The 21,332-nt window shown below is 40.8% G+C and overlaps 1 protein-coding gene across 1 annotated transcript; it reads right to left on the reverse strand.

Annotated features, from left to right (window-relative positions):
- Nucleotides 1–84: 84 nt before the first annotated feature.
- Nucleotides 85–20,261, reverse strand: LOC135513133 (uridine-cytidine kinase 2-A-like). Its single transcript, XM_064935873.1, has 7 exons — nt 20,133–20,261; nt 8,978–9,137; nt 7,726–7,822; nt 7,497–7,639; nt 5,460–5,557; nt 5,239–5,287; nt 85–3,154 (listed from the first exon to the last, which is right to left on the reverse strand). The coding sequence occupies exons 1-7, from the start codon at nt 20,229–20,231 to the stop codon at nt 3,018–3,020; spliced, it is 783 nt and encodes a 260-aa protein (XP_064791945.1). The 5' UTR covers nt 20,232–20,261; the 3' UTR covers nt 85–3,017.
- Nucleotides 20,262–21,332: the final 1,071 nt, after the last annotated feature.

The following is a 21,332-nucleotide window of genomic DNA, read 5'->3' on the forward strand; positions in this document are numbered from 1 at the left end:
AATAATATGTTCATATTACTGGCAATCCATTTATATGGTTTTCTCCATCTGTTAATCTTGTAAAGGAAACATTCACACAGCATACATAATACAAAAACTTTATTTCCTTGTTTGATTGTTTGCATTATATTTACATTATAATACAATTATGAAGGCTCTTGTAGTCATATCCTGGTGTGTGACAACCAGAAAATGAATCCCTACATGAAAGAATAATATTACTATTTTATAATTCCAACTTTGAGGCAAAGCAGTTTGGTCATGGTTATCACAATTTGATGGGTAACTTGGTTTTCTGTTTTACTTGTGGTCTGGTAAAAGTTTTGGTTAATCATACTATTTATTTCTCTATTATTACAGGTCTCTTGTGTGCTAAAGTCATGTACAACAATGCCTGAGCTGTGCCAAAGGACTCATACTTCACACATACTGTATAGAACATTACTACTTTCAAAGTGAGTGTTCACACTGAGGCCGTTGACATTACTTACTCATGGGTCCACTGTTACAATCTGATCATGGAACAAATGTAGTTCAGTAGCTAGCTCTTGCAAGTAAGTAACTCATATCATGTGATTGAGTTGAATTGCCAGACAAAATGTGTTTTATGTACAGCAGATTTCATCACCAACATTGAAGCTAAATTTATACAATTATACACAAATCAACCTTTTAATGACTGAAATACAGATAATCCACATCAACAGCCTTTGGACCATAATACATTTTTTGCAAAGGAATGCATTTGTTACTGAATGTTTGCTAGATGGCTGCCTATGATAGGCATTGCTTGACTGACCTTTGAAAGGCCTTTGAAATGAAAGGTCATGTACATTGAATTCAAGTTAGGGCATTTCCTCTACATTTTAGACAGGCATGGTATTGCTAGTGTTCATGGTTATATTCATATTCAAAATCTCTCAAGTTCCTGAGCTGACATTCTAATGATCAATTCACTTTCTCCAGTTCTACATCTCACAAAGTAGATAGCCTAATCATGGAGTCAACATTCATGCCTTTATGTACGGCAATTGCAGAACTCCGATTGTATGCTCATACATTACTTTAGAAACCATTTCTCATTTCAATAATCGATCAATCCGAAGCCAATAAACAAAGGGTATGATGATGCACGGATGGACTGCGGACGACACTCATGTGGCTGGCTGTCTCAACATTGTGACATGCCCATCATTGGCCCTCGAAATGTAAACAAAACTACAGTATACACTTGCATACAGGTACCATAAAGAGGTAGGAAACATAGCACAGCAGTCAGGAGTTTAGTACCCATATATTTCTGAAAGCAAAACAATCTATTGTGATTTTAGGCTACCCTATGCAACAACCTTGAGTAGAAGACTAATAGCATGTCATTCAGTGAGTGAGTGTTACTAAGACCCTAATCTCACCCTTCTAATCAGTCTGGAAATATTGCAGTATATTTTTTATTTATGTGAATAAACAAACACATGGAGCAATTGAATGAGAATAAAACTAAATGAATTAACAGAGAGCTTAATACCAAAGGAAAATGTTCTGGGTACATGTTAAATTCATGCAAAATTGTAGAAAATAAGAATAGAAAAAAAAATAACAGGAGTTTTACATTGATGAACTACACTGTTTAATAGCAGCAGTAAAGAGCAATGAAAGGTACTAATGCTTGAAAGGTGAATTGTTACTAACGTAGAAAATAAGATGGAGATCATGTCCTATTTAAGTGAAAATGTATCTCAAATTAACCTGCAATTCAGAAAAACCTACAGTATATATAGCCTTGGCATAAACATTGCTATCAAATGTTAGCTGTTCAAAAAGAGGCAGTTGCAGTGATCTTATCCTTCAAGAGCATTAGCTTTTATTAATGAAAAAGAGTTGAGTTGGAACCACAAAGAATTCAATAGACATGGGGGCTTTTACAAACTCCCCTGTCTAGGGCTTTAAAAGAGGGGCCATGGGCACAAGTACAGAACACTTAATTTTTTGGGTGGGGTTGTCAGTCCATATACACAAAACTGGCCGAGGTAAAGATTGATTGATGAAAAAGACAGTTTTGATGTTCTCAAATTCAGGTTGTTTGTTCAAGATGAATGGTAACAAGCAAATACTGTAAAACTCAAATGATTGAAAAAGAGCAACATCAATAGAGTAAATAATAAGAAATACATTATGTACAAACTCTAAGAACACCATTTTGATTTGTAAAGTCAAGTAGTTCAGTATTCTTTTTAGATTGAGACAACGAAGTTGCATTGACCCACTGGATTGGTCAGCAAAGGCAGATAATCTGTGTAGGCCCTGAGAAAATGTTCCCTTTAACTCAATAAGAGCATGCTTGTAGCAAATAGCAGTTACTAACACTTCACCTCATACGGAGTCTCTCTATGGTGCGTCAGAATGTGTAACGAGGGACTACAGTACCTTGACAAGTGAAAAGATCTCCATCTATACATAGAGCAGGCGCAGTACTATGTATGGCAGGCACATGTCCTGTATTTAGTTTTGCATCTTGGTTCTTGGATAGTTTCCAAAGTAATGGTGTGTGTGTGTGAAATAGTTCCCTCTAACATATCAAATCCGTCACGCGTCCTCCCTTCCATTCCAATACAACAGTAAAGACAGACATGACCAATCAAAAATGCACTGACCACTGAACGCACACCAACGTCTCAAGCTCAACCCAGATGAACCATCTTCCTTCTTATTTATTCACATCTGTAAACTCAAATTTAATCCAGAAGAAATAATAAAAATAAATAAATAAAATAACTGCTGCACCTTTGACCTGAAACAGTTCCAAAACAAACAGCTAATCCTCTTCCTCCCTTTTCAAAAATGTCAGCCTCCAGTACAAAAAAAAACTATAAAATGAAAGTCTTGCAGCTTCTTGCTAGAGAAATAAATCATTCTGGTTTTTAAATACAGTGTTGCGGACAGGCAGTAGGTAGGTATGTACAGGTGAGCCCTCGTCTCCTCTACCATCGATCCCTGGCGCTGAGAGAGGGAGGGTGCAGTCAGTGGGGCCGACTGCTAGACTCAGACACCTGCCGTTTACGGGTAGTACCATAACCATTAAGGCTGCTGTTCAGGCGTTTGGTCAGACCACCGTTCAGAATGTCCTGGATGTGCTGAACTATAAGGTTTATGGCAACTGTAAGGAGAGGAAAGAAAGCATTCAGAGGGCATTGAAGGATAATCTCACAAGGTTTTCCATTCCTCTCTTATCCAGATAAAATGAAAGCAGAACAAGTTCCAGAATTTAAAAGCATCACAATTTCACTAATAAGGCCTGCAAATAAGTGAGAAATCTACAATTGACCTTGCCATTCCAAAACAGAGACAGTCAAACATTCCCAGGACAAAACAGTCAATCTAGTCTGATTTCCATAGCATATCACATCATCAACAGTGCCTTGCGAAAGTATTCGGCCCCCTTGAACTTTGCGACCTTTTGCCACATTTCAGGCTTCAAACATAAAGATATAAAACTGTATTTTTTTGTGAAGAATCAACAACAAGTGGGACACAATCATGAAGTGGAACGACATTTATTGGATATTTCAAACTTTTTTAACAAAACAAAAACTGAAAAATTGGGCGTGCAAAATTATTCAGCCCCTTTACTTTCAAGTGCAGCAAACTCTCTCCAGAAGTTCAGTGAGGATCTCTGAATGATCCAATGTTGACCTAAATGACTAATGATGATAAATACAATCCACCTGTGTGTAATCAAGTCTCCGTATAAATGCACCTGCACTGTGATAGTCTCAGAGGTCCGTTAAAAGCGCAGAGAGCATCATGAAGAACAAGGAACACACCAGGCAGGTCCGAGATACTGTTGTGAAGAAGTTTAAAGCTGGATTTGGATACAAAAAGATTTCCCAAGCTTTAAACATCCCAAGGAGCACTGTGCAAGCGATAATATTGAAATGGAAGGAGTATCAGACCACTGCAAATCTACCAAGACCTGGCCGTCCCTCTAAACTTTCAGCTCATACAAGGACAATACTGATCAGAGATGCAGCCAAGAGGCCCATGATCACTCTGTATGAACTGCAGAGATCTACAGCTGAGGTGGGAGACTGTCCATAGGACAACAATCAGTCGTATATTGCACAAATCTGGCCTTCATGGAAGAGTGGCAAGAAGAAAGCCATTTCTTAAAGATATCCATAAAAAGTGTCGTTTAAAGTCTGCCACAAGCCACCTGGGAGACACACCAAACATGTGGAACAAGGTGCTCTGGTCAGATGAAAACAAAATTGAACTTTTTGGCAACAATGCAAAACGTTATGTTTGGCGTAAAAGCAACACAGCTCATCACAATGAACACACCATCCGCACTGTCAAACATGGTGGTGGCAGCATCATGGTTTGGGCCTGCTTTTCTTCAGCAGGGACAGGGAAGATGGTTAAAATTGATGGGAAGATGGATGGAGCCAAATACAGGACCATTCTGGAAGAAAACCTGCTGGAGTCTGCAAAAGACCTGAGACTGGGACGGAGATTTGTCTTCCAACAAGACAATGATCCAAAACATAAAGCAAAATCTACAATGGAATGGTTCAAAAATAAACATATCCAGGTGTTAGAATGGCCAAGTCAAAGTCCAGACCTGAATCCAATCGAGAATCTGTGGAAAGAACTGAAAACTGCTGTTCACAAATGCTCTCCATCCAACCTCACTGAGCTCAAGCTGTTTTGCAAGGAGGAATGGGAAAAAATTTCAGTCTCTTGATGTGCAAAACTGATAGAGACATACCCCAAGCGACTTACACCTGTAATCGCAGCAAAAGATGGCGCTACAAAGTATTAACTTAAGGGGGCTGAATAATTTTGCACGCCCAATTTTTCAGTTTTTGATTTGTTAAAGAATTTTGAAATATCCAATACATGTCGTTCCACTTCATGATTGTGTCCCACTTGTAGTTGATTCTTCAAAAAAATACAGTTTTATATCTTTATGTTTGAAGCCTGAAATGTGGCAAAAGGTCGCAAAGTTCAAGGGGGCCGAATACTTTCGCAAGGCACTGTATCTCAGAACAGAAGAGCCATCACTTACAGTCACATCAGCCTTTAGTAAGTTTACTATCGCAGGGTAAGAGACTGCACTGATTACCAACGTAAATAAAACTATGGGGAGCAGTGTTCCAATAATGAGTCAGTTTGTCACATACCAGCATACTTGCTTGCTTACATAAGGCAGCCATCTTGAGAAACAAGTCAAAAACTCACCAAGATTATCTGCTCCTCTGGGAATGATCACATCAGCGCACTTCTTGGTCTACAGATGGTGAAGAAATAAATATGATTAGCAATACGATCTGAACCAGGGCAAGGGGGTTCAATACCTTTCAAGAGGAGGTCCATCCGTGCAACAACTAACAATGACACAAATAGATTGATCCAAGGTTGTTCAAATATTTGTTGTGGCAGTATCATAGCTAGGTACTCACTGGCAGACAGAACTCCTCAAAGGCAGGCTTAACAAAGGTGATGTATTGCGTTAGCACCTGCTCCAGATCCCTACCTCGCTCGCCGATGTCTCTGAGCACTGGGGAGGGAACACAGAACAGGAGTGGAGCTGTCAGTATGATTTTTCCGGGATTCTTAAGAAGCTAGTAGGCGTCTACATCTTTTGTCTGTAATGTCTTTTCAATATATGTCGGACCCCAGTAAGACTAGCTGTCGCCATAGGCGTCAGCTAATGGAGATTGTAATGAATCAAAATCATTCATGTCCTCCAAGCCCGATATTGGAAGCCCACTGCTGTCTTTTAACATGTTCAATGCATTTCACCCAATGAAATGGGAAATATATGTCTATACAGTGCCTTGCGAAAGTATTCGCCCCCCCTTGAACTTTGCGAACTTTTGCCACATTTCAGGCTTCAAACATAAAGATATAAAACTGTATTTTTTTGTGAAGAATCAACAACAAGTGGGACACAATCATGAAGTGGAACGACATGTATTGGATATTTCAAAAAAATTTAACAAATCAAAAACTGAAAAATTGGGCGTGCAAAATTATTCAGCCCCCTTAAGTTAATACTTTGTAGCGCCATCTTTTGCTGCGATTACAGCTGTAAGTCGCTTGGGGTATGTCTATCAGTTTTGCACATCGAGAGACTGAAATTTTTTCCCATTCCTCCTTGCAAAACAGCTTGAGCTCAGTGAGGTTGGATGGAGAGCATTTGTGAACAGCAGTTTTCAGTTCTTTCCACAGATTCTCGATTGGATTCAGGTCTGGACTTTGACTTGGCCATTCTAACACCTGGATATGTTTATTTTTGAACCATTCCATTGTGGATTTTGCTTTAGATTTTGGATCATTGTCTTGTTGGAAGACAAATCTCCGTCCCAGTCTCAGGTCTTTTGCAGACTCCATCAGGTTTTCTTCCAGAATGGTCCTGTATTTGGCTCCATCCATCTTCCCACCAATTTTAACCATCTTCCCTGTCCCTGCTGAAGAAAAGCAGGCCCAAACCATGATGCTGCCACCACCATGTTTGACAGTGGGGATGGTGTGGTCAGGGTGATGAGCTGTGTTGCTTTACGCCAAACATAACGTTTTGCATTGTTGCCAAAAAGTTCAATTTTGGTTTCATCTGACCAGAGCACCTTCTTCCACATGTTTGGTGTGTCTCCCAGGTGGCTTGTAGTAAACTTTAAACAACACTTTTTATGGATATCTTTAAGAAATGGCTTTCTTCTAGCCACTCTTCCATAAAGGCCAGATTTGTGCAATATACGACTGATTGTTGTCCTATGGACAGAGTCTCCCACCTCAGCTGTAGATCTCTGCAGTTCATCCAGAGTGATCATGGGCCTCTTGGCTGCATCTCTGATCAGTCTTCTCCTTGTATGAGCTGAAAGTTTAGAGGGACGGCCAGGTCTTGGTAGATTTGCAGTGGTCTGATACTCCTTCCATTTCAATATTATCGCTTGCACAGTGCTCATTGGGATGTTTAAAGCTTGGGAAATCTTTTTGTATCCAAATCCGGCTTTAAACTTCTTCACAACAGTATCTCGGACCTGCCTGGTGTGTTCCTTGTTCTTCATGATGCTCTCTGCGCTTTTAACGGACCTCGGAGACTATCACAGTGCAGGTGCATTTATACGGAGACTTGATTACACACAGGTGGATTGTATTTATCATCATTAGTCATTTAGGTCAACATTGGATCATTCAGAGATCCTCACTGAACTTCTGGAGAGAGTTTGCTGCACTGAAAGTAAAGGGGCTGAATAATTTTGCACGCCCAATTTTTCAGTTTTTGATTTGTTAAAAAAGTTTGAAATATCCAATAAATGTCGTTCCACTTCATGATTGTGTCCCACTTGTTGTTGATTCTTCACAAAAAAAATACAGTTTTATATCTTTATGTTTGAAGCCTGAAATGTGGCAAAAGGTCGCAAAGTTCAAGGGGGCCGAATACTTTCACAAGGCACTGTATATATATATATATATATATATGTCTATCGTTTTACCTCTGCGTGAGAGCCGTGTGTCTGCGTCTGTGTCCACAAACAGCTTCATCTGGAACAGGTCCCTGATCTCCTGAGAGTAGAACATCAAGATGCCCTCGAACAGCACCACGTCTGCTGGGTACACCATCACCACCTCCTCCTTCCTGATGCACACCCACCAGGGAGAGGACAATGTGTATGAGGTGTGTGTGTGTGTGTGTGTGTGTGTGTGTGTGTGTGTACCACTAACCTGGAATGGGTGACAAAGTCATACACTGGGATTTGCACTGTTTTGCCCTCCAAGATGTCCCACAATGTTTTCACGATGAGCTCATTGTCAAATGCATCTGAGAAGAGGAAGAGAGAGGACAAAGGAACTCAGAACCATGGTGTGTCTGTGTCTCCATGTCTGCTGGTGCCACCGTGCCATGGGATCTAGATCTAATCCCCACAAAGAAATGACATGTGGGATAGAATACATGCTGATATGGCTGGCTGATGCATGCTGGCCAGCCAACCCTTACAATATGCCAGAATCAGAGCTAGCCAGCCAGCCCAGACTGACTAAGATATATCACACACAGCCAACCACTGACAGCCAGTCAGTCAGTCAGCCAACCAGTCAGTCAGCCAAGACTGACTAAGATATGACAGCCAGCCAAACACAAAGCCAGACTGCAATGACTAAGACATAGGTTTTGTCCAAAATAGCAAACTATTCCCTATTTAGTGCACTACTTTTGACCAGGGCCAGGGCCCATACTGTATCTACCACACTGTCTGAGACAGACGGCTGAGTATCTACTCTGAGACAGACTTCCAACACAGCAGTCTATCACTGGCCATCAGGGGACACAAGGCAGGACATTCAGAAACTTTTGTTCTCCCCTGGAATTCTGATCATTCTACTTCTAAGAACTGGAGGGGAAAGCCAAACAGAAGTATTCCACATTATGAAACTCATTTGAGTAGAGACAAAATCATGCAACCATTTGTTTTCAATGAGAGAAGAGCAAGGGGAAGTGAGAGTGGAGTCATCTTTTACACTGGAAACCAACAGATACAGTACCAGTCAAAAGTTTGGACACATTCAAGGGTTTTGCGCTAAGCTTTCATCAAGGCAAAGGGTGGCTACTTTGAAGAATCTCAAATATATTTTGATTTGTTTAACACTTTCTTGGTTACTACATGATTCAACATGTGTCATTTCATAGTTTTTATGTCTTTACTATTATTCTACAGCATAGAAAAGAGTAAAAATAAAGAAAAACCCTGGAATGAGCAGGTGTGTCTAAACTTTTTACTGATGCTGTAGCTACATTTGATCGTTGGTCAAATATTCCATACATAAATTAAAATAAAAAAGGGTAACTATTTAGCAACTGACTATTTAGTAACTATTTAGCAACTGACTATTTAGTAACTATTTAGCAACTGACTATTTAGTAACTATTTAGCAATGTATTCAGATGTATAGATAAATAAATAGATGAGCTAAATACCTGGGTGGTCGAAGTTGAACTGTCCCTTCAGTGCCTTGGCTTTCTGGTCCGGAGTAAGGACCCTGTAGAAGCTGTCTTGGCTGAGAATGGCCACCTGGCGCTGGTGATGGTCAATCTTGTTCTGGCCAAGCAGCTCCATGATCTTACCGCAGACAGAACTCTGGCCGGGGGAAGAGGAGGATGAGGGGGAGGAGAAGAAATAGAGAGGATATCAAGTTATTAACAGTCTGTCTTCTGAAGTAAGTTGTGATGTGTTCATTGAGATTTAGAGATAAAAGCATGTAAAAAATATGAATGTGTCATAAAACATACGTTGATACACCAGACTATGACAGAGATGGATGCAGTATATGAGAAGACACATTTGCAACTATGCACAATAGCTCAACGTGTGGTCACCTTTCCTGATTTTCAGCTGAATACAATATGCACGGTTAAGACCGTAACATAAATTTTAATTGAAGTCCAAACCAGACATTAACATGTGTTTGCTTTGTAGTAAAACCAGACATTAGCATGCGTTTGCTTTGTAGTAATTTCCTACAGATAAATGTAGAAAATTTGTGCAGAGAAGAAATGCAGATAAGAAATTATTTAATCCTTTCACATGTAGAGCCTCTAGCCCTGCTCAATATGCCTTAACCAACCATTTAGTTTCACATCCCACATATGCGGTGACATCACCTGGTTTAAACGTCTCTAGAGACAATCTCTCGCTCATCATTACTCAATGCCTAGGTTTACTTCCAATGTACTCACATCCTACCATAACTTTGTCTGTACATTATGCCTTGAACCTATTCTATCGTGCCTAGAAACCTGCTCCTTTCACTCTCTGTTCCGAACGTACTAGACGACCAGTTCTGTTAGCCTTTAGTCTTTAGCCGTACCCTTATCCTACTCCTCCTCTGGTTATGTAGAGGTTAATATAGGCCCCGCAGTGCCTAGCTCCACTCCTACTCCCCAGGTGCTCTCATTTGCTGACTTCTGTAACCGTAAAAGCCTTGGTTTCATGAATGTTAACATTAGAAGCCTCCTCCCTAAGTTTATTTTATTCACTGCTTTAGCATACACTGCCAACCCGGATGTCCGAGCCATGTCTGAATCCTGGCTTAGGAAGACCACCAAAAACCCTGAAATTTAAATCCCCAACTACAACATTTTCCGACAAGATAGAACTGCCAAAGGGGTCGGTGTTGAAATCTACTACAGATATAGCCTGTAGAGTTCGGTCTTATTATCCAGATCTGTACCCAAACAATTTGAGGTTCTACTTTTAAAAGTCCACCTTCCCAGAAAGAAGTCTCTCACTGTTGCCGCTTGCTATAGACCACCCTCTGCCCCAGGTGTGCCCTGGACACCATATGTGAATTGATTGCCCCCCATCTATCTTCAGAGCTCGTGCTGCTAGGTGACCTAAACTGGGACATGCTTACTACCCCGGCCATCCTACAATCTAAGATAGTTTGTGTGAGATTGAGGGCATCTATCAATGAACCCACCAGGCACAACCCCAAATCCGTAAACACAGGCACCCTCATAGATAACATCCTAACCAACTTGCCCTCCAAATACACCTCTGCTGTCTTCAACCAAGATCTCAGTGATCACTGCCTCATTGCCTGCATCCGTAATGGGCCTGCGATCAAACGACCACCCCTAATCACTGTCAAACTCTCCCTAAAACACTTCAGCGAGCAGGCCTTTCTAATCAACCTGGCCCGGGTATCCTGGAAGGATATTGACCTCATCCTGTCAGTAGAGGATGCCTGATTATTCTTTAAAAGTGCCTTCCTCACCATCTTAAATAAGCATGCCCCATTCAAAAAAATGTAGAACCAGGAACAGATATAGCCCTTGGTTCCCTTCAGACCTGTCTGCCAGCACAAAAACATCCTGTGGCGTTCTGCATTAACATCGAATAGCCCCCGTGATATGCAACTTTTCAGGGAAGTTAGGAACCAATATGCACAGGCAGTTAGGAAAGCTAAGGCTAGCTTTTTCAAGCAGAAATGTTCATCCTGTAGCACAAACTCCAAAAAGTTCTGGGACACTAAAGTCCATGGAGAATAAGAGCACCTTCTCCCAGCTGCCCATTGCACTGAGGCTAGGAAACACTGTCACCACCGATAAATCCACTATAATTGAGAATTTCAATAAGCATTTTTATACAGCTGGCCATGCTTTCCACTGAGCAACCCCTACCCGATCAACAGCCCTACACCCCCCAAAGCAACTTGCCCAAGCCTCCCCATTTCTCCTTTATCCAAATCCAGATAGTTGATGTTCTGAAAGAGCTGCAAAATCTGGACCCTCTCTTTCTAAAATGATCTGCCGAAACTGTTGCCACCCCTCTTACTAGCCTGTTTAACCTCTTTTTTGTATCGTCTGAGATTCCCAAAGATTGGAAAGCTGCCACAGTCATCAACCTCTTCAAAGGGGGAGACACTCTCGACCCAAACTGCTACAGACCTATATCTATTTTACCCTGCTTTCCTAAGGTCTTCGAAAGCCAAGTTAACAAACAGATAACCGACCATTTCGAATTCCATCATACCTTCTCCACTATGCAATCTGGTTTCAGAGCTAGTTATGGGTGCACCTCAGCCACGCTCAAGGTTCTAAACGATATCATAACCGTCATTGATAAGAGACATTACTATGCAGCAGTCTTCATCGACCTGGCCAAGCCTTTCAACTCTGTCAATCACCACATTCTTATCGGCAGACAAAAGCCTTGGTTTCTCAAATGATTGCCTCGCCTGGTTCACTAACTACTTCTCAGATAGAGTTCAGTGTGTCAAATCGGAGGGCCTCTTGTCCGGACCTCTGGCAGTCTCTATGGGGGTGCCACAGGGTTCAATTCTCAGACCAACTCTCTTCTCTGGATACATCAATGATGTCGCTCTTGCTGCGGGTGACTCTCTGATCCACCTCTACGCAGACAACACTATTCGGTATACTTCTGGCCCTTCTTTGGACATTGTGTCAACTAACCTCCAGACGAGCTTTAATGCCATACAACTCTCCTTCCATGGCCTCCAACTGTTCTTAAATACAAGTAAAACCATGCCATTCAACCGAACGCTGCCTGCACCTGCCCGCCCAGCATCACTACTCTGGACGGTTCTGACTTAGGTATTTGTAGTTGTCCACATATTCTAGGTGTCTGGTTAGACTGTAAACTCTCCTTCCAGACACACACTATGCATCTCCAATCCAAAATGAAATCTATAAATCGGCTTCCTATTTCGCCTCAAAGCATCCTTAACTCATGCTGACAAACATACCCTCGTAAAACTGACCATCCTACCAATCCTCGACTTTGGCGATGTCATTTAAAAAATGGCCTCCAACACTCCACTCAACAAATTGGATGCAGTCTATCACAGTGCCATCCGTTTTGTCACCAAAGCCCCATATACAGTGGGGCAAAAAAGTATTTAGTCAGCCACCAATTGTGCAAGTTCTCCCACTTAAAAAGATGACAGGCCTGTCATTTTCATCATAGGTACACTTCAACTATGACAAAATGAGGGAAACAAAATCCAGAAAATCACAATGTAGGCATTTTTATGAATTTATTTGCAAATTATGGTGGAAAATAAGTATTTGGTCACCTACAAACAAGCAAGATTTGTCTCTCACAGACCTGTAACTTCTTCTTTAAGAGGCTCCTCTGTCTTCCACTCGTTACCTGTATTAATGGCACCTGTTTGAACTTGTTGTCAGTATAAAAGACACCTGTCCACAACCTCAAACAGTCACACTCCAAACTCCACTATGGCCAAGACCAAAGAGCTGTCACAGGACACCAGAAACAAAATTGTAGACCTGCACCAGGCTGGGAAGACAATCTGCAATAGGTAAGCAGCTTGGTTTGAAGAAATCAACTGTGGGTGCAATTATCAGGAAATGGAAGACATACAAGACCACTGATAATCTCCCTCGATCTGGGGCTCCACGCAAGATCTCACCCCGTGGGGTCAAAATGATCACAAGAACGGTGAGCAAAAATCCCAGAACCACACGGGGGGACCTAGTGAATGACCTGCAGAAAGCTGGGACCAAAGTAACAAAGCCTACCATCAGTAACACACTACGCCACCAGGGACTCAAATCCTGCAGTGCCAGATGTGTCCCCCTGCTCAAGCCAGTACATGTCCAGGCCCGTCTGAAGTTTGCTAGAGAGTATTTGGATGATCCATAAGAAAATTGGGAGAATGTCATATGGTCAGATGAAACCAAAATATAACTTTTTGGTAAAAACTCAACTCGTCGTGTTTGGAGGACAAAGAATGCTGAGTTGCATCCAAAGAACACCATACCTACTGTGAAGCATGGGGGTGGAAACATCATGCTTTGGGGGTGTTTTTCTGCAAAGGGACCAGGACGACTGATCCGTGTAAAGGAAAGAATGAATGGGGCCATGTATCGTGAGATTTTGAGTGAAAACCTCCTTCCATCAGCAAGGGCATTGAAGTTGAAACGTGGCTGGGTCTTTCAGCATGACAATGATCCCAAACACACTGCCTGGGCAACCAAGGAGTGGCTTCATGAGAAGCATTTCAAGGTCCTGGAATGGCCTAGCCAGTCTCCAGATCTCAACCCCATAGAAAATCTTTGGAGGGAGTTGAAAGTCCGTGTTGCCCAGGAACAGCCCCAACACATCACTGCTCTAGAGGAGATCTGCATGGAGAAATGGGCCAAAATACCAGCAACAGTGTGTGAAAACTTGTGAAGACTTACAGAAAACGTTTGAACTCTGTCATTGCCAACAAAGAGTATATAACAAAGTATTGAGATAAACTTTTGTAATTGACCAAATACTTATTTTCCACCATAATTTGCAAATTAATTAATTAAAAATCCTACAATGTGATTTTCTGGAGAAAAAAAAATCTCATTTTGTCTGTCATAGTTGAAGTGTACCTATGATGAATATTACAGGCCTCTCATCTTTTTAAGTGGGATAAATTGCACAATTGGTGGCTGACTAAATACTTTTTTGCCCCACTGTACTACCCACCACTGCGACCTGTATGCTCTCGTTGGCTGGCCCTCGCTTCATACTCCAGCAGATATATCTCACTGGTCACCCCCAAAGCCAATTCCTCCTTTGGCCACCTTTCCTTCCACTTCTCTACTGCCAATGACTGGAACAAACTGCAAAAAATAATTATAAAAAAAATATAAAAATAAATAAATAATAAATAAAAATGGCTGAAGCTGGAGACTCATATCTCCCTCACTAGCATTAAGCACCAGTTGTCACAGCAGCTCACAGATGACTGCACCTGTACATAGCCCAAATGTAAATAGCCCACCCAATCTACCTACCTCATCCCCATTCTGTATTTAATTATTTATCTTGCTCCTTTGCACCCCATTATCTCTACTTGCACATTCATCTTCTGCACATCTATCACTCCGGTGTTTAATTGATATATTGTAATTACTTCGCCACCGTGGCCTATTTATTGCCTTACCTCCCTTATCCTATATAGACTTTTTCTACTGTATGTTTGTTTATTCCATGTGTTGTTGTATGTGTCGAACTACTTTGCTTTATCTTGACCAGGTCGCAGTTGTAAATGAGATCTTGTTCTCAACTAGCCTTCCTGGTTAAATAAAGGTGAAATAAAATAAACATCCTCTATGAAATGCTGTTCTGGAACATGAATTGTGGTCCACCTGACATTCCTTTGCATGTAATATTTCTTGGTATCATACCCCACAACAAACGGAAGAGACTAAACTACAAGTAGAGCCACCTGTTCATCAGACAGTGTTTTTCTTATCCTGACAAACTTTACAGTTGCAGTTTAGGAATTGTGTATGTGTGTATGGCTGTCTGCGTGCCAGTGTGTGTGTCCATGAAGTCTATAGGGCCCAGGCTGCGAATTATTAGTTAAATGGATGAGAGTGTGACCAGGACTGGTGACAAGCATTTCAGCTGGCAGCCAGGGAGTAGAGCTCAGAGATGAGAGCAATGCTCAGTGTGAATTAAACACACAAAGAAGGCCAATTATAGTCCCATCTTGTGATACCCCTTCTTCTTTTACATCCTTGAACTATTCCCTCAACGTAGAATCATTTATAAACTTGTATTGCCTCAGACAGACACATTTATTCTGCTTTATCTTCTTGAAAATATCTTTACCCTGTCAGAGCTCTTTCCAAGGAGGCACTTTTGTATTCTTCACTGATGGCTAGCATGCATTTTCCCCTTTGCTGCAATACATGCATTTTCCCTTATGCAGGTTCACCTAGGCCTATTGTCTGTTGCCAGTTATCTCTGTGTTTTTTTAAATCTCTGGTAGGCCTGAGTAAGCAGTTAGATTATCATAACAGTTGCCTGGTGGCATGTGTAGGTTCAGTGGGTCAGGGCCGCCTTAAAGGGACATTTCAAAAATGTTCTACTTCATATTAATCATCTCCAGCACCACCCCAACATCAACATATGTAAAAATGGCACATTTCTGTTTAGTAGTAAAAATATGGAGGAAGATAAGTGTTTCCAGTGACATCAACCAATTAGTAGGCAATTTGTAAATGGGACAATGTGTGCCTGACCCCCTTACAAACAGGCCCATTTTAAACACATTCTTGCCTGATATGCCTTTTATACCTCCCGTGGACATGCCAGCATGCTGGTGACGAGTGGTAGTAGTGGTGTGCAGATGTGGTTGGGCGTTTATTTGAATAAATCCATTGAATATACACCATCAAAATGAATCCATTATTAATTTGTTTAAGCAGATCCTAAGAAACATTACAAGACTAAAAAAATATATTTCAAAAGAACAGAAAAGTATATTTTGAGTTTAATTAGGCATTACGGGTCTGTGCAGCCATGGCTGCCCCATCCAAATAAATATCATTTGTTTGTTATTTTGTTCATTAAAACAGACAAGAAACACCTATTCAATCACAGTCAACACACATATTTTATATTAAGAATATTATGGAATATAATATTATGGAAGATATTTTCCTGACAACTTGTGTCACGTGAACATGTGGAACAGCTTTTATCAGCTTTTATCTTCACTCAGGGAGACAGTGGAAAAACAAAACAGAACACAAGACGTAACATTAACTTCCTTCAGAGGGGCCGGGGGGGTTAACAACATTTCTGAACACCTGCCAAATGCCACCTGTCAAATGACTGATGTTTCAGTCAAAATAAGGTTACCTAAAAAAGATTTCCTAAAAATTGGTTAATGTAAACAAGCCTCGATGCATCTGAAAGGTCATAACAGTTTACCTAACCAGACAGACAATTGTGAATATTTTCTAGACTAAGACAAAACACAGTGGGCAAGATAATACAGATATAACTTTATCACTTTATAAATCATAGTATGACTTTGGCATGGTTGAATTCGGGCCTACTGTGTCTTGGGAAAATAATATATATACAGTGCCTTGCGAAAGTATTCGGCCCCCTTGAACTTTGCAACCTTTTGCCACATTTCAGGCTTCAAACAAAGATAGAAAACTGTATTTTTTGGGAAGAATCAACAACAAGTGGGACACAATCATGAAGTGGAACGACATTTATTGGATATTTCAAACTTTTTTAACAAATCAAAAACTGAAAAATTGGGCGTGCAAAATTATTCAGCCCCCTTAAGTTAATACTTTGTAGCGCCACCTTTTGCTGCGATTACAGCTGTAAGTCGCTTGGGGTATTTCTCTATCAGTTTTGCACATCGAGAGACTGAAATTTTTTCCCATTCCTCCTTGCAAACCAGCTCGAGCATAGTGAGGTTGGATGGAGAGCATTTGTGAACAGCAGTTTTCAGTTCTTTCCACAGATTCTCGATTGGATTCAGGTCTGGACTTTGACTTGGCCATTCTAACACCTGGATATGTTTATTTTTGAACCATTCCATTGTAGATTTTGCTTTATGTTTTGGATCATTGTCTTGTTGGAAGACAAATCTCCGTCCCAGTCTCAGGTCTTTTGCAGACTCCATCAGGTTTTCTTCCAGAATGGTCCTGTATTTGGCTCCATCCATCTTCCCATCAATTTTAACCATCTTCCCTGTCCCTGCTGAAGAAAAGCAGGCCCAAACCATGATGCTGCCACCACCATGTTTGACAGTGGGGATGGTGTGTTCATTGTGATGAGCTGTGTTGCTTTTACGCCAAACATAATGTTTTGCATTGTTGCCAAAAAGTTCAATTTTGGTTTCATCTGACCAGAGCACCTTCTTCCACATGTTTGGTGTGTCTCCCAGGTGGCTTGTGGCAAACTTTAAACAACACTTTTTATGGATATCTTTAAGAAATGGCTTTCTTTTTGCCACTCTTCCATAAGGGCCAGATTTGTGCAATATACGACTGATTGTTGTCCTATGGACAGTCTCCCACCTCAGCTGTAGATCTCTGCAGTTCATCCAGAGTGATCATGGGCCTCTTGGCTGCATCTCTGATCAGTCTTCTCCTTGTATGAGCTGAAAGTTTAGAGGGACGGCCAGGTCTTGGTAAATTTGCAGTGGTCTGATACTCCTTCCATTTCAATATTATCGCTTGCACAGTGCTTCTTGGGATGTTTAAAGCTTGGGAAATCTTTTTGTATCCAAATCCAGCTTTAAACTTCTTCACAACAGTATCTCGGACCTGCCTGGTGTGTTCCTTGTTCTTTATGAAGCTCTCTGCGCTTTTAACGGACCTCTGAGACTATCACAGTGCAGGTGCATTTATACGGAGACTTGATTACACACAGGTGGATTGTATTTATCATCATTAGTCATTTAGGTCAACATTGGATCATTCAGAGATCCTCACTGAACTTCTGGAGAGAGTTTGCTGCACTGAAAGTAAAGGGGCTGAATAATTTTGCACGCCCAATTTTTCAGTTTTTGATTTGTTAAAAAAGTTTGAAATATCCAATAAATGTCGTTCCACTTCATGATTGTGTCCCACTTGTTGTTGATTCTTCACAAAAAAATACAGTTTTATATCTTTATGTTTGAAGCCTGAAATGTGGCAAAAGGTCGCAAAGTTCAAGGGGGCCGAATACTTTCGCAAGGCACTGTATTTATTGAACCATGACTAACAGTAGCCTACATTCGAAAAGAAGCAGCTGGCTGATGTTGGCCAAGCCTTTATTATATATAAAATATACCAGATGACTGACAGGGGGCGCTGTTTTGAAGTCACTGCATCCCCATTTTACTATTGTTATTCTACAATATTTCAATTAGAGGTCAAACAGGGAAATGGTTCTAATTGTTTTTCCACCGTTCATTTTTCCCCATAGGGGATTTTAGAAACACTTAATATAAGGGATGTGTTCTTTGTAGGCTTACTCTGGAGTGACATTTTGATAACCATGTACATCTCTTTCGGGACAAGGTGACTTCTATCAATATATTCGTCTCTATTTACTCTGATTCGAAAATGCTAAATAGCATCAAAGACTACAAATCCCTGCACCTCACCTCTAGCTGACATCTTTGCTAACAACTATTGTGTCAGTTTAAAACTTTCACAAGACAGTTCAATTTAAATGTAGCCAATTTATTCATTACTACATTTAGCTAACATTAGATAGTTAATCCAGAGATTCTTACATTTGCCTCTATTCGGCAGGCTCGTTCAGATCATATTGACATTTGTAGTTCTTTATGATAGCCACATTAGCAGCTAATTAGCATTTCATTTGTTGGGGATTTATTATTTATTTACCCTGGACGACACCAGGCCAATTGTGCTCCTCCCTATGGGACTCCCAATCACAGCCAGTTATAATACAGCTTGGATTTGAACCTGGGTGTCTGTAGTGACACATCTTGCACTGAGATGCATTGCATTAAACTGCTGCGCCACTCAGAGCCGATTGATAATATATTGATAAAATTCATCACCTTGTTCGTAAGATATTTACATGTTTATCAAAACGTCACGCCAGGGTAAGTCTACATGAAACATAGCCCTTATTTTAAGTGTTTCTAAAATCCCCTAAGAAAAATGAATGGTGGAAAAACAATTGGAACCATTTCCCTGTTTGACCACTATGTTTATTATGACTATTATTATGACTAATCTATGGAGGACAGAGTCTTCTGAGGAATACCAATATGGCAGACCGGAGGCTTCAAAACCTCTCATTGGCCAATACATAGCAACTGAAATCTAGTGTTCATATACATTATTTGCTGTTACACTAGAATGGGGTCAGTGGCACAGTAGTGTATTATGGCGAATATGCAGTGTTTTTACTGATCGCCAGGCACAATCAGTTGATCTTGTTGACGCAGTCAATAAACAATAACACTTGGTTGGATAACTGTATGACTCTTATGAATAACAAACAATTAGTTCGTAACGGATTGTATGTGAATGTCACCGCCAAGATATTTGTCGGGAGAAGACACCGGCTTTGTCCTTCGATCGCTCACGTAAACTGTTAATATTTCCGTTAGATTTCCCAACCCCCACGATATTCACTGTCTCCGAGCGAGCGAAGAGTTCTTAGAAACATAGCAGATAAATTGTTGCTACTTGGATTTCTTTCTTTCTACATTATAGAGCGAGAATGACAGCCATCCAAGATTCCATCGGATGGAATGACCAGCAGCATTAGCCAGACAGCTGTGACATGCCTCCCAACAAAAGGTGCTGTTAAGGGTGGGCTATATTTTAGATAGGCCGATTAGCTATAGAATATTGTACAGCCTACATTGACATGATATGTAAAAAGAATATATCTGAAGACAGGATAAAAAGGGGCCATCTTTGTTTAGCAAAGTATTGATTTTCTGTCTGGGTTGTCATTAATACCCTTTCTGAATTTAAATATTCCTAGTCATAATAGATTCATCGTGAAATCCACGTATCAAGAAGGTTTGTGGAAATGTTGAATTATTTGTACACTATTTGAAAGGGCTATTAGGACAGTGGACTAAATTCTTGCCAAACAGTGGCCTATACCTATCATCTTAACCAACTAATGTTTTTCCTGAAATTATTAGAGAACAAACTAGCTTTGAAGGAACAAATGTGACATTCATTCATTGGTCTATCATGAACCACGCGGTCAGTGCGTTCTCATATTTCAACCACGTTGACAATTCCATGTCACTGTTTACAGGCTAGAAAAACAGGACATTTCTAATTCATAGACAATCTTAATGCCAACCTTGCCGCTGGCAGTCCCTCCTGCTACCCCGATGAGGAAAGGTTGCCGTGTAACGTTTTCGACTTGACTGTCCAGTCTTGTCTCGCTGTCGCCTGCCATGCTTGCTATAAACGCATACTGACGCACGGAGGTGGTTTTGCCCCTCGACTGCGCTCCTCCCTTTTTTCAGTTGTGCATTTGCTTTGATGCTCTGAGTGTGCGTGGATTTCAATCCAGTTTTTTGTAGCCTGCTTGAAATGCAGAGCGTTTACATAAGGTTTTACATGTTTTTGAAATTATCAAAACTCTATGTATCAGATAGGCCTATCGCTACATTTGATTGTCAGCTCAGACACATTTACAATAGTTGTAGTGTGTGTGTGTGTGTGTGTGTGTGTGTGTGTGTGTGTGTGTGTGTGTGTGTGTGTGAGAGAGAGTGAATCCCTCCCCCTAGAGACAACTGCGACAACATAATCAACAAAAACGGGTCACAACTCCTGCAGCTCTCTCGCACGCTGGGTATGTACATAGTCAACGGTAGGCTTCGAGGGGACTCCTACCATAGGTACACCTATAGGTCATCCCTTGGCATGAGTACTACTTCATCACTGACCTCACCCTAGTCTCTCTCTGAGCGTTCAGTCAGTCCACTGACACCCCCATCAGATCACAGCAAAATCACAGTCTACTTGAAAAAAGCAATACTCATCCAAAAGGCATCAAAGCTAATGGAACTGAATACTATTTAGAAATGCTATAGTTGGAAGGAAAGTAGTGTGGAAACCTACAAAAACAAACAATTGGGCAACAACAAATTCAATCCCTTTTAGACAACTTTCTGGACAAAACATTTCACTGTAACAGTGAAGGTGTAAACTTGGCAGTAGAAAACCTAAACAGTATATTTGACCTCTCAGCTTCGCTATCAAATCTAAACAATTCAAGCAGACAACCTAAGAAAATTAACAACATTGACAAATGGTTTGATGAAGAATGCAAAAACCTATGAAATAAATTGAGAAACGTATCCAACCAAAAACATAGAGCCCAGAAAACCAGGGCCTACGCCTTCACTATGGTGAATCACTAAAACAATACAGAAATACACTACGAGGAAATAAAGCGACAGCACGTCAGAAATCAGATCAATGTAATTGAAGAATCCATATAATCTAACCACTTGGAACACACTAAAACAAACAACAACAGGAACTGTTATCT

The sequence above is a fragment of the Oncorhynchus masou genome, chromosome 24 (genome assembly GCF_036934945.1).
Source record: "Oncorhynchus masou masou isolate Uvic2021 chromosome 24, UVic_Omas_1.1, whole genome shotgun sequence".
NCBI classification, from domain to species: domain Eukaryota; kingdom Metazoa; phylum Chordata; class Actinopteri; order Salmoniformes; family Salmonidae; genus Oncorhynchus; species Oncorhynchus masou.

Coding starts and splice junctions, on each gene's coding strand:
- LOC135513133 (XM_064935873.1), bottom strand. CDS start 20,231: ATGGCAGGCGACAGCGAGACAAGACTGGACAGTCAAGTCGAAAACGTT. Junction 7,640..7,725: donor GACTTTGTCACCCATTCCAG/GTTAGTGGTACA, acceptor GGTGTGCATCAG/GAAGGAGGAGGTGGTGATGG. Junction 3,155..5,238: donor CAGAGGAGCAGATAATCTTG/GTGAGTTTTTGA, acceptor CTCTCCTTACAG/TTGCCATAAACCTTATAGTT.